The following is a 14,315-nucleotide window of genomic DNA, read 5'->3' on the forward strand; positions in this document are numbered from 1 at the left end:
CACTGAAGCTGCTCACACAGCGTCATAGCGTGCACATGCTAGCTCCAGCAGAAGGGAAAATGAGGTCTGTTTGGGGGCATCGTGGTGCGAGATGACTTGCTGCCGTCCGCCTCGCCAACACAATGCTGCTGTCCTGCATTGTCCCGACCAATTTGTGGCCTGCGCCGTTATCGTGTGTCCTCCCACAAGATTGGGAAAGTAGCGAGGAAGAAATAAACAGCCGCTGCTTTTGTTCCTGGGTCGCGGTATGGAAAGTTATTCAGCCACAGACACATGAATAATGGCTGAATCCGGGCAGTTTTCATAAATCTGAAAATGTACATAACCTCCATTCAGGTGGGCACACGTGCTGGAGGGGGCTCTCATTGTGAAACAACAGCGTGCAGTCAAACACTGCATAAACTGAAGAGGAAGGTGCAGAGCTGGCTTTCAGTGTTTGTCTCACACAGAATCTGAACAAAAGCTCGCCACCCAAACAGTCTGTGGACGTGACGACGGCAACACAAACCACGCTGGGGCTTTACTTTAAAACGGGCGAGCTGCAGGAAGCAGGACAATGACACAGGACGTGCACGAGGGATTAATTAGAGCAACAAAATGAGCTAATCAGCTTATGAGCACCAAATGGCGCAGGATGACTTGTTTTGACGAGTAAAAGTTGGTGAATGTTCATTTCGCAGTGGCTGAAACAGACACGAGTTGAAGAGCGTCTAGATCTGACGGTGGTCGAATATCAATGTGAGAGGACGCCGCCGCTCTGAGGCTCGAGAAGCAACGCGGCGTCAGGACGCCTGAACGATCGAATGCAACCCATCAGCCGCAGAACAATTCTTCCTCCAACTTCTCACATTTACTTTTGAGTTCATTCAGCTCTGCTATTTTCTGAGGCTGCAGATAACAAACTGTCCTGGTAAACACAACATCATCATGCAGCTCAGTGCAACTCCACAAATCACGGCATCAAGAATGAATTGAATCTTCAACCTCTTGGACGCGATCTCGACAGAAATCGAACGTTACAAAGGCCTCGTTATGCTTCAGATAAAGTGCTTGTCAGATCGCATGAAACCTCCGTCCCAGCAGCAGAATCGCAGGGGTGACGTCTAGTGATGCGTCGTTTGGGAACAAGTTTTTACTACAAGACAGAATAATAGGATGACCCTAAAAAACTATCTGGTAAATGCGACCCAGAAGCATCTCACATGCATGGCGAGACAAAGCATGAGTCACCAACGTACCAAAAATCGCTGTTTTTTGTATTATTGAAGGATTTTAAACCAAGCAAAAATGCAAAATTATGGCATTCTGTGAATCATAAGCTTTAGTGTAATTACACTGAATAATGCAAGCGATATATGTGCGCATATGCCAGTCAAAGGTCAAAACATGACTAAGTTTGGCTGAATTATAAAAGCCAGATGTGGCACTAAATGAAGAGCTGAGCTGAGCCAAATGATCTTGCTCACTAAAGAGAGACGTAATTCCCATCGCTGCCTACGTCTGACAATTTCAGTCACTTCCAAAACTGACAATTTGAGGGGTTTTTTTTGGAAAGTAGAGCTTGAGAGAGAAGCTACAACCAAGCGTAACAGTGTGAATGGCTTCAAAGAGAAAAAGTGTCTGCGGTTGAGCCCCGCTTGTACGATCACATCTCTTTCTTGACTATGTCGCCGGGTTTTTCTACCCCCGCCTGCATGTGCGGCCATTTGGACTGGTTACAATAAGTGGTCAGTATACTTCAAAGTGCTAATCGGACGGGCGAAACAGCGTCTGAAACCTTCTTTCCCCACACCGTCAAACTTTCTGTTCTTCTGTCATTGCTCCACCATTGACTTTATTCATACTAACTCTGCCATCCACTTTCATAATCACCTTCTCTTAAAAATTGCCTCTCTATCCAGTAGCCTCTCTCAAAATCACAACTGCAGCATAATGTGTGCGCAATGTGCACATATCCTTCAAGCGACACATGAATAAACTAAGTTGGGGGTTAGTTAGTCGTTCAAACGCTTCATAACAACATGTTTGCCTTCAGCATCAAAGCACAACACAGCATGATCTTTTTAAACTGCACCTCCTTGAAAATGGTTTCTTTCAACAGTGAAGACAATCCACACCTGAAACCAGGTGTTGCTAACTTCATTACTAAGAGAAATAAAGTAGTGTTTTGTGTAGAATGACAACGAGGAGGAGTCCATGAATGATGTAAGTTAAACTACATCGAAACTTGGCGAAAGTGTTGCTGCCTCCGGATGAAAAGCCGTCTGATGTAGCTTTAACAAACAGGCTCTCTAAGCCGTAGGACACCCTGCTGCTCCAAGAGAGCACAATCATTTCAGATAAGCGCTTTTCCTCCGCTGTGCCCCGGTTTACAGCCACACCCTTCCTCTGTGAAAACCGACAGCGAGGTGATGAGAAAAGCAGCCTTTTTGGGTCTCTCTGTGGCTCTCAGGTGGCCTCCACCTCCTCCTCCTCCTCCCCTCTCTGCTCTCTTTGGAAGCTGCTAAAGCACATTTCCTCCAAGATAATAAAACCGACACAATAAATACTGTGGAATATGAGACTCTGGCTTCTGCCGACAGCATATTTTTCCTCTTTTCACCCCGCTTCCTTTCAAAAGTCCTGTGCCTCCGCGGCTTTAATACAACCTCGGGTGCTTTTCATTGTGCTTCGCTGTGGGGACGCGGGCAGCTGTTTTTTAACCTCGTCAACCCCACCAGACCTGCTGGTGGGTCAGCTCTTACAAACCGATGCTGTGTGGACAAACTTTACTCAAATGTTCCAAACTTTACTATATCAAACCCTAGATGTCAAGACAGCAAATATCTTTGCTGAATTCGGATGAAATGTGTATAAAATGATGCCGAAGACATCTAGAATATTTCAGTTTGGTGTAATGAGCAGATTATGAATACGCCATTTTTCAACTATACAAAAACTACATATCACTTGTTTGAGTTTTCTGATGCTATTAAAGGTTTTGTATGTGTGTAAAGGTAATGTGTGTTTATGTCACCTCAGAGAGTAAGTATCATCTTTGCTGTTACAGAATTAACATTAATTAGCCGCAGCTAATATAGTGTTGCTAATGCAAAGAGTAATGAGAAATGAAAGGTTTGATAAGAGCTTTGTTGAACAGTGTACTGACATTTGAAACAGCAGTGATCCACATGCAATCTTTTTTTTTTTATTAATTAGCCCGTGGCTTCATGAAGTCTCTCACTTGGATTAAATCAAACCCAGTTTATAGGCCTAAAAAGTCTAATTTAGTAAGAAAGTGATTAATGTAAAAATCAGATGTACTGTGATACATTTTGCATAAACATTTAATTTGAAAAGCTATGCTATGGTTTTGTTTAATTCCTCCTTTGTTGTTTGTGCGTCTGATTTCTGTGTTCTTTAAAAGTATCCATCGTTCTCTTCTAAATTATATTGAACACCGAGAGCCACCTTCCCTGTCCCCACGTCTGCTGACACTGTTCTCCACCACCCAACCCTGTTCCCCTCCTGTTCTGTCTCCCTGTTCTCCTCCTGTGTTGTCTCCATGTTCTCCTCTTGTGTGTTCTACCTCCCTGTTCGCCTCCTGTGTGTTCTAACTCCCTGTTCTTCTCCTGTTCTGTCTCCCTGTTCTCCTCCTGTGTTGTCTCCCTGTTCTCCTCCTGTGTTGTTTCCCTGTTCTCCTCCTGTTCTGTCTCCCTGTTCTCCTCCTGTGTTGCCTCCCTGTCCTCCTCCTGTTCTGTCTCCCTGTTCTCCTCCTGTGCTGCCTCCCTGTTCTCCTCCTCCTCCTTCAAAGCAGAAAGCCTTTTGGCTTCGTAGCCTCGTCCAGATTATTGTAACTGTATGATTCTTTCCTTTTGTTTTAACTCTTTCGATGTGATTGATTTTTGCTCGTGCATGTGAACGCAACACAGCAAGTGTACGCAACAGAAGATGTCCTGGACCTTTAAGCAGACTTCCACCGCTGAGGAGTTGTGTGTTATTATGAACAGACAATTCATTATTCTTTAAGAGGCAGAAAATGCCAACAAAACACTTCAAGGTTGAGCGCGCTGGAGCAGAACATTCAGCTCCATCTTAGATTTCTACAGTGTCATCAGTGTTGGCAGGAAAATGCTAACAGTATAATTGATACTGGCAACCTGAATATTGGTGCCGCTTTACAAAACCACAAAGGTTCAACTTTAAAATATGTTGGCGGCCGATGAAAATGAAACGAAAGCAATCTAAGCTGGCCCAATATAAAAAACAGTTTTGTCTCATCATTGCCGCCTTGCTGCTACGTTCTATCAGTCAAGTAAAGTCTAGACATTTTTTCTTCAACATCATGCTGCCTGGTCAGAGCTGTGGACAAAGCAAACAACTCATCGGGCTGCAGGATTTACACTCAGCCCTGTCCATTAACAGTCCCGGGGTCAGCGCTCTGTTTTGATGAAGGCAGGCACAGCCGGTGAACCATTAAACCAAGCACTGGGCTCACTAAATTAACAACAATAAACAACTGTAGTTCAGCCAAGGGGTCACAAGATCTGCATAAACAGGAAGTGCGGTGTACAGTGGATTTGACCCCGACACGTTTTAAAAACAAGTCCTACATCAAATCTTTGATGCCTAAAACTGAAGAGCATGACGGCTTTATGTTTGAGTTAGCGTGCATTTGATGGACGCTGGCCACATTTGTATGTATTTAACTCCACAAAAACGTCCACAACTGAAGTGGATGAATTATCTTTATTTTTAAATAACAACCTTTTAGCCCAAAAATGACCAAATAAAACCAAATTTTCTGTCAACTATGGGTATGTGGGCATGTTTGTTACTAAAGGTATATTGAAGCACCTTTTGTGCATAGTTAGGCTGCAAATTCAGAGTGATTTCAGTGGTGAATTGACAGGATTCCTTTAATTTGCACATGGTTTATAGCCAAACAACATATAATATTGTTTCTTTGGGAGGACTCGCTGGTCAATCCATGAAGCACGTGTGAGAAAACTGATTTTTTTTTCTTTTTCTGAGCATCAACTCCTTCAGCCAGAAATTGAAGGTAAACTGCCGGCTGCTTGTTGCCTTGCCTCCACCTGCTCATCAGACGTTCTCTGGATGTTCGTGAAGGTCGGAAAGCAAACAGCGCTCTGCGATTAGCCCTGAAACGATTACACTCACTCGCAGAGGAAGACGCGTTCGATGCCGCCGTTAACTCGGCTCTTGAATGGCTCGAGGAACCAGGCCACATCCTGACTGATCTGCTCCAGCGTTGGAGACGCACTCTCTCCTCAGATTCGAGCAGGAGCATCATTCTTATTCTGCACAGGAAGACCTGCTTCCCTCTCATTCTCATCTCACTCACAGATTGCATCTTCAGAAATCAAACAATTTTTGATAAAAATGATTTGGAGGGCCCCATACGGCAAAATATTCATGAATTCTGAGAGAACACATGCAGACGGGGAACCTATGAGTAAAAAGCGCAATTTTCAAATGTTCTCTTAACTGATGTTCGAGTTGAGAAACCTGAATTCTGAATCCTTTACGTTTGGATTTTTTTTTCTTTTCTTCAGCTGGGGACTTTTTTCACTTCCCATCTTTTTTAACAGTAACGTACCCTCGATCAGAATAGTAAAAAGCCCTCACACACACTCAGCACTCCCCTGAGCCTGTCATATGAACACAGTCAGAGTGACGGCAAACAGAAAGGGAAGAAGAGAAGGACAGAGGAGGCGAACACAGAAAAAGAACAGAGCAGAGGAAAAAAATGAGAGTGGAGGAGAAAGGAGGAGAGGGAAGGAAGGAAGGCATGTGGTCCTGGTGCTCAGGATGAGGTAATACTACTGATGAAATCCAGGCAGCTCTGACAAGAGACACACAGTGTGTATATGAAGAAAGGCAAAGAGAGACAGAGGGAAGAAAAGCAAGGAGAAGAGAAGAAAGCGGCTCTATGGAGAAAACACATGGGAGGACCCTCTAAGATGCTCTTCCTGTGGAGAAAATGTGATGAAGGGTCCTCTAGAATGCTTTTTCAGTGGAGAAAATGTGCTAAAATGTCTTCGGGAGAGCCCTTCCAGTGGAGAAAACATGCAGGAGGGTCGTGTAAGGTGCCTTTCTAGTGGAGAAAATGCGATGAGGTGCCCTCTAGAATGCTTCTTCATTGAAGAAAATGGGATGTATTTTTATATAGGCTGCTTTACATGCTAGAAAGTGGTTTGAAACTGAAACTGCTGGCAAAAAAGGAACACATCTACTGTGTCATTCTCTAATTTAGCATGTACAGGTTGTGTACTGATAAGTGCTGCTTCCAGCACACTGACTCTGCTATTGTACATGACAAAACTGCCAGCAATCCACACGAAAGCACTGCTGTGACAAAGTTTAGTTTACTTAATGCAGCTGGCTGACGTGTTTTCCTCTCAGACCTTCCTGTAGCTGTACGAGACCACGATGCACACGCTGCAGAGATCGTTCAGTACCTCCAACAACGCTGCTCAACTCAACATGGCTCCCGGTGATACCGACTGTCGCACATACTCGCTGCCCTTGACGATTCCCAGTTCGTCAAACTGTATCAGTGTGAGTACAGACAACACGCTTGTTAGCCTGTAGCTTCTATTCCTGCTGCCCGCGGTTCGGTGAGGCTCACTGAGGCAGTTGTTTGAAAGGTGCACAAAGGCTAAAACTTGATGTTACGACCCAGCTTGCGAGGTGAAGTGCAAACAACATAAAAACAGATGGATTTGGTAAAATAAAGTTATTTATCAGCAAGGGAAACCCTCAAACCCCCCAAAACTTGAAAAGGTCATTGCAGATTGACTTCGCCTCAGCAAGGGAACGCTCCGACTGCGGTCGAAAAAAGACGGTTTTGTTTTCCTTTATGCTTCCACTGTTTAAACCCTGTGAGTCACACTCTGTCATACGAGCTCTCCATCACGTCCTTTTGCAGTTAGTACACACACACAAACGCACACACACTTACTCTTCCTCTTCTCCATTCATTCTGCTCCTTCTGCCCCCAAACAGCATCATTTACCACACAAGTTGCAAGACCAAACACAAAACTGATGATAAAGAGTCTGAGTGCTCAGTGTGTGTTCTCTTTCTGTCAGAGCTGCAGAGACATAACGTGGAACTGTGTGTGTGTGTGTGTGTTTCCTAGGTTCCCACCCCAGTTTCCCCACTTGGCTGTTTAGTTTGGCCCGTCTCTGATCGCAGCAGAATAAACACCAGCGTTCACATTGATTCTATCGCATTTGTCTCAAAGCCGCGGCGTCTCTCCGCTCTCTCATTTTCAGTTTTAATCATCTTTATCCTCAAGAACCACTTCATTATGCAAGGCTGTTAAACTGCTAAATTATTCTATAATTAGCTGCCTGTTTGTGTAAATAAACGGTGGTAGCTTCTGGGCCTCCTTCCGAAAGAAAAACGGTCTGATGCGCTTTATATTTTCAGCTTGAAACGTCTGTGCTCTCCCAGCTTCCGTTGGCTGTTTTCTTCTGTTCACGCAGGATTCACGCATATTTAAAATAATTCATTTTTTCCCCCAGCGACAAACCCAGTGGTGGCAAATGCATCCAAATGTGTTTGCAAATTAAAAGTGAAACAATATTAAAACTAAATAACGAAACAGTTGGAGCAATTTTGCTAATCAACTAAAGTTAAAGTTCCCTTTTTTTCTCTTTCTGGCCTCAAACCTATAAAGACTGTGAGTTTATGCTGCTCTCAGTAAAACCCGATCGAAAACAGAATCAGAAAACCTCTGAACGAGCGTGCTGCAGATACCTGGACTGCATGTGAGCAATTAAAGTTGATCACCAGACAAACTCTAATCACCGCTGCACCTCAGATCAAACTTCCTGGCTCGCTTCTCGGCCCCACTCGCCAAGCACAAAGGTTAATTGCGGTTCTTTATTGTTTTTATGTGAAATTCTGCAGGAAAAAAGTCTTGAAACAATGTTCATTCTGTACAAGCTCGGACCGTGTGTGGACATGCAGCACAGTGGCCTTATAAAACCTCCTGTCACATTAAAGGGGAAGTGCTAAAGAGCACAAGCACATGGCTGCAGAAACATCCCTTTAAGTCTATGAAACTGCTATAAACCTGGATTTAATCGACTTTGTCTCCCTTTCTGACAAAACTAACAATTCAACAAAATCCGGGAAAGGACTGTTTTTGCGAATTCAAAGTCTCAATTCAAACCGTTATGTTTTATCAAGTCCACTGTGGATTAAATTTGCATTTGACTTTCTGTCATATTGGCGATGAGTCCGTCCAGGCACGAGGAAAAAGTCAGAGCAAAGTTTACAAAGCGCGTCTGGCAAAGAGTGTGTTTGGAAGGGCCTCGTCCTCGAGGTTTGACTGGAGGACCATATTTGGGCTGTGAGTTATGACAACTTTTTAGCGGAGGGGCAAATATTAGGACGGGCTGGCGAAGGAGCGCGGGCGGGAGACGCTCCCGTGGAGGCGAGGCAGTGAGCGATGAAAGAAACGGCAGAGATGAGGATTAGAGCAGCCATTCTCACGGGTCGTGTTCACACTGCGGCTGAATGCGGTCGTCGCTCCTCGGGAGGGACGCAAATCCCGTTCAGTTCACGCACAGTTCGTTTATGAAAAGAAGAAAATAACAACTGCGTTCTGCCACCAGAGCAGCAGCCAGCTTAATATGAAAAACTGCATCTGGTTTGCAGTCTGCGGGCGACCAAAATACTTAAAAATGTTGTTGGTGTCGGTTTATCACAACCTGAACAAGCAAAAGAGCGGAGCCAAAGTAGAAGTGCTTTAAATGAGGATGAATTTCTTGCTCTGGTGAGGAAAATCTTATCATATCTGCCAGGAACCTACAAAAACAAGTCAATGATTTAAGATGCGGCGGCGACGAGATGCTGGTTCTTTCCAGATGTTTTGGCCTTCAAGAACTAATTTCACCTCTTCATATGTGTGGTTTGGGGTGATCTGAAAGTATTTGCTCCTGATAAAAGACATGACATCCTAATATGGGAATGTTTCTGCAAGACCTCAAAGTCTCAACAGTATATTTGTCTAATTTCTAGTTGAAATATGACATTAAACTTAATATAAGACACAATCACCCAACAGGTAACATTACAGTAAAAGACAATGTTAAATATCACACCTTTTATGAAGAAATCTTCACAGGTGAATTGTTTAATTGGCAGATTGTATTCCTTAACTACTGCAACTCACTTCATTTAAATTCATCTTTACTTTCCAGCAGAGGACAAGACACACAGTTAGACCAATATTTGAGCAACCATTCACATCTTTGTTGGTCATTTGATGATTTCATTGTCCGACCTCATGTGTAGGTTCATTTTTTGCTTGATTTGACAGGTGTCTCATCACATAACGGTCGTGGTGGACTCACCTTATCGCCCTTTTTATGGTGTGTCTCTCTTTATGCACGTTTTAATTCTTAACAGTTTGATTTTCATAGCAAATTTAAATAACCACTGGTTTTGGAAAGTATTTAAAATGACACAGATGCACGCAAAGTACACAGTTTCATTTAAAACAACTGGTGTGATTCCTCTAAAAAACTCCCTCCCTGCCTGCTTTTCCTCCGCTGTGTGTAAATGTGTGTGTGTGCTGCAGGATTACGAAGCACAGCATTACATAATCCATCTCAGCCAATCAGTGAGCACGGCTGCTCTAGCGTCATATGTTGATTTAATCCAAACACACACACACACACAGATGTAAGCGTTCACACAGCTGGAGTCAGGTATCAGCTCTCACAGAAAAAGCAGAACCAGCTGTCTGAATTAAACACACACACACTGTTCCCACACATACACACTCATTCGTACACTGGGAGACCTGCACACACAAATACACACGAATACACACAGGCAGGCAGAGAATCTGAGGTGTTCCTTGAGGTTTAAGAAGTTCTCAGTGAGAGTCTGGACGTTAACATGCAGCAGACGGATTATTCAACTCGGAACTTTTCAGTTTCTGACAGAAGTTCGTTTAAACCCCTGAAGGTAGCCGTTTTGAATTTTGCAGCATCGTGACTAAAAGCTTCTCAGCTTAAAAACTTGCCTCACCGGTCCTGCAGCCTGCTGATCACTGACATATCATACCACAGACTCTGTGTGGGTGTGTGTTTCGGGCAAACTGTGATTTCGGGGGATTTTTACAGTCGCAAACACACACACTCAGGGTTTCATCTCGGTCTGTGAGTACACTCTGTCAGAACCGCTTCATCAACCCAGTATCACACCAAAGCGTGTAATAAACCCGCTGATCCACCGTGTCAGTGTCACGTTTGTGTCACGCTGCATCCAAAGGTTGTACTTTAACAGAGTCAAAAACACTTGAAAACAATAACAGGAAATAATCGAAATACGGAGGGAACGTAATAAGCTGCTGAATAATGTTCTGGAGGGCCTCAAAGTTATAAAAAACGACAAATTTTTAAAGTAGAAAATTACATTTTTATGATCTAATTTTAAAAGTCGAAATGAATTTCAAAATAAAATACTTTTAAGTTCCAAACATATTGAGCCAAGCCATGAGCTAAAAAGCTGAAAAAGTAGCCTTAGGTTATATTCACACCAGAAAGTGGTAATCAAGGCAGTAATGTTAGCTAATTCACAAGCTACTTTGTTGGCAAAGACAGTGAAGAACACAAACTGATGATTCGAAAAATCATTTTTAACGCTTTTTTCAGCAAAGGCATATTTCCCAGCTCGCTGTTTCCTTTTTTCTAAAATCCCTCATGTTTACAGCGGAGACTTGCTCAGCACAAGGTGGAAGTGAAGTGTCGCCCTCAGGGTCACCTTAACATTTTCTCAGCCAGCTCAGTGAATTAACCTGCACCTAACAAGGCCACACACACACACACAGACGAACACACACACACACGCACAGTTTAACCACACACCATTTTCTCACCACACACCACAGCTCACTGATCTACTAAAACCTGGTGTTTTAACAGTGATGAAACGCTGCCGGACGCATGCATGCAGGATCCGTCAGGTTGCGGGAGACTGAACAGTTTCTCAGCGCGGAGGTCATGCTGAGATTCCAGGAAGCCTGCGGCCGAGGACTCCGCTTAGCACCCCGAGCGTCAAACACGTGAGTCACCCTCACGGCGTAAAACAAACACTGGAAAACACTCTGCTGCAATGAGACGTGAAACCACAGCCCGTCACAGCTACAGCCCACATGCGGGTGGTTTGGTGGAGCCGCCTTGCAACTATATGATGGACATAAACAAGCAGAAGCTGACAAGGATATTATGGCAGCTTTAAAGTGGTTTGAGAGATATTGCAGAATAAGGCTGGTGTTTTTTTTATTACGATCAACAATGATTTTATCCTCCTCACAAGTATTGCCAAAGACTGATGCAGCTCGTTTCTCGGTGCCACAGAAGTTCAGTGTTTGCAGAAACTATAAATAACATGTTAAAGAGCCAATCTCTTACACTGTGTGACATATTCCTTCACTGCAATCAGCAAAGACAGACATCCCTAGTTCCACCAAGTCTTCAACAAGGTGTCTGAAAATAGCCTTTTCTCGTCATTTTCATCCAACAAAAGCCTCAAAAGTGCTGAACAAACTTTAGCTGCAGATGAGAAGTCTTCAGCTCCAGCATCAGTTTGTGAAGAGGAGGAACAAAAGCGTCCAGAGCAGGTAGTGCAATAAATAAAGACATGCCTCACACGTTTTTAAGATAATGAGCTAAAACAAACGTATATGAACTTAATTTGTGCCTTTGGGGACCCGATTTGACAAGTTGATGCAGGCAGCAGCTGAATATGACTCCTGACTGCATCTCAGCTGCAACACCAGAATATACAGAGGAAGTAAGTGAAACTTCATCGTCCTAACATTTATGAACGGGAGTAGCCAAAGAGTTTACATTCCCATCCGCTTGTTTTAACTTTAAACATGGGTAAAATTCCAGAAAAGGCAACATATCATCAAAAGCCTTTCCTTCGACAAAGATGCTGCTGCAGCCAGCTGAACAGTCCACATTCACATCATATCCCAACTCACCCCACAGCCGCCTCTCCCTCACGCCCCTCCAGAAGACATCCCAAGCCTTGTTGGTGGAGTCTTTCACGTGCTCGCTGAAGGATCTCCGCAGTGGGGTCTTTACCGCCGGGGTCTGAGCCATATTCCACGCGTTCAACACTTACATATTCCCACTGAAAAAACCCGCGCTTGTGCAGAGTTTCTCGCCCATGTGGGCAGCCTTCGCTCCGTCACGGCTCATGCGGAGGGTGTGTTTGACTTAAGAGTCAAGTGAGGAAGGAGGAGGAGGAGGAAGAGGAGGCAGGGGGGCTGACACTTGATGCAAAAAGTCTGCATGTAATTTGTGAAACACCCCTGTCCTCTCCCTCCCTTCACCCCCCTCCTCAGAAACCTCAGTGTGTGTGTGTGTGTGTGTGTGTGAGTGAAGAACTTTTTATGTGGATGAACAAACTGCCACGGCGTGTGATGTGTGTTTTCAAGAGGACGAATGTGAAGCAGGGCGGGGGTGAGAAGTGTATTCTCACACACGGCTGCGGACATGACACTTTGTTTTTGAACAATTGTGCATTTGTTCTAAAGTTCAACGGTGAAAAGCAGAATGCAAATGTGAGAAATAAAGTGTAAAATACCATCAAAATAAATTAGATAAAATAAGAAATACAGAAAGAATATACAGAACAGCATGAGAGTGAGTGTTTCACCACATACTTCAACAGTTTGGAGTTTTCTAGAAGACACATACTGTACGATGGAACGATTCAGGCAGGACTTTGATCAGAACAATGCTCCACACTAAAAAAGTTTTTTTTTGCAGCTGTTGAAGCAGAACCATTCATTTCACTCCGTATGCTGATGCAACCTTTGGGTTATGACCAAAAAGCCAGAAGGCTGGACAAAATGGTCCTCGTTTAGAGAGGGGACACCTGTCCGACCTCTATCACCAGGTTTCAGTCTAAAGCTGCACTGCAGCGTCTCTTCAAATCTGACCTCGACATGATTTTAATGTATTTCAATGGGAAGCATCTTCCACGCCTGCGTCACATCCCAGTCATTCTCGTCAAGTTAGCAACAATGATGCAAGATCTGGTTAGACTTTCAAAATAAAGTTTGCTGAGAAACATTTCAGTTATCGCAGTTTGGTTATGTTCAGGCACCAAAACTACTTGCTGAGTAATTTAAATGGCCAGCATTCAGAAACACGACAGACTTGAATCTTGGCTGTGACTAGACACAAGATTTGTCTTGAAGTACTCGAGACTTTCTCTGTCTGTCTCTGTAACTTGACACCTGACTCAGACTTGTAAAGACTTGGATTTGGGCTTGTTTTAAAAATAAGACAAGCTCGAGACATGCTGTCTCTGTGACAGGCTTAAGACTTGAGTTGGACTTGGAGTCTGGAATGACTCGTGACTTTACTTCAGACTGCGCCCACACACACACACACACACACACACCCACACACACACACACACACACACACACACACATTATCATCATCATCATCATCATCAACAACACTCCGTTCAAACACACTTCCTCTCTTGGGAAAGGGGATAAATAAACAGCACCGGTCAGGCCTGCTGGGAAGGAGGAGGAGGATGGAAACTGCGGGAAATAATGAATGGAAGGAGGAGAGACAGGGGGACAGGGACTCTGGGGGGCATGCCTGTAGGGTCATGAGACAATGAGTGGTCTCAGCTCTGGTCTTAACTTGACTGGATTTTTTGAGAGCAGCACTGAAAAACACCGAAGTCGTCAGCACAAACCGTTACTCACTTTTCACATTCTACTTTGAATAAACTTTCATTTATGCAAATATTGAGTGACAGCACATGCTTATAGTTTCATTTGGTTGAAGAATTATTGAGCAACAAGTGTCAATATATTATGAACACTGTCATTTAGCTGAGTGGTGAAATAAGATAATGAGATAAATGAGATATGAATCTTTGTCTTATTTCATCCTGTGGTTGGCTGTTTCCACACCAACTGAAAAAAAAACTCAGGATTTCTTTTTCTGCTGAGCAGGGGACTGAAGATATTAATGTTGTAAATATAAATATTATAAGTTTACTTCAGACTGTTTTAACTTGAAGGATTCAAAGTAACACTACCCTGCTTCACCCATCGGCCTCCCCGCATCATTTAACGTCAACCTTCATTAACCTTCATTCAGTTTAATGATAGTAGAACAGCTATCATTAAAGTTGCCCCCCCGGTCACCTGAGAGCTCATTTTGATCAATTTAGTTTGCATCAACAACAAACTTCCTGTTGACTTGACTTCCAATGTCATTATGGGATGTTACTTTGAGTTATCAGCT

At 43.7% G+C, this 14,315-nt stretch overlaps 1 protein-coding gene across 2 annotated transcripts in view; it reads right to left on the minus strand.

Moving 5' to 3' along the window:
* si:dkeyp-23e4.3 (rho GTPase-activating protein 7) overlaps positions 1–12,211 on the minus strand; it is a 96,964-nt gene extending 84,753 nt beyond the window's left edge. For both annotated transcript variants that reach the window (XM_041951825.1, XM_041951824.1), the window contains exon 1: positions 12,014–12,211. In XM_041951825.1, coding sequence (XP_041807759.1) covers positions 12,014–12,134 — 121 coding nt within the window. In that variant the 5' untranslated portion in view covers positions 12,135–12,211. The remainder of the gene's footprint in view (positions 1–12,013) is intronic.
* Between the last annotated feature and the right edge of the window lie 2,104 nt (positions 12,212–14,315).

Source organism: Chelmon rostratus, chromosome 14 (assembly GCF_017976325.1).
Source record: "Chelmon rostratus isolate fCheRos1 chromosome 14, fCheRos1.pri, whole genome shotgun sequence".
In the NCBI taxonomy this organism is placed as follows: domain Eukaryota; kingdom Metazoa; phylum Chordata; class Actinopteri; order Chaetodontiformes; family Chaetodontidae; genus Chelmon; species Chelmon rostratus.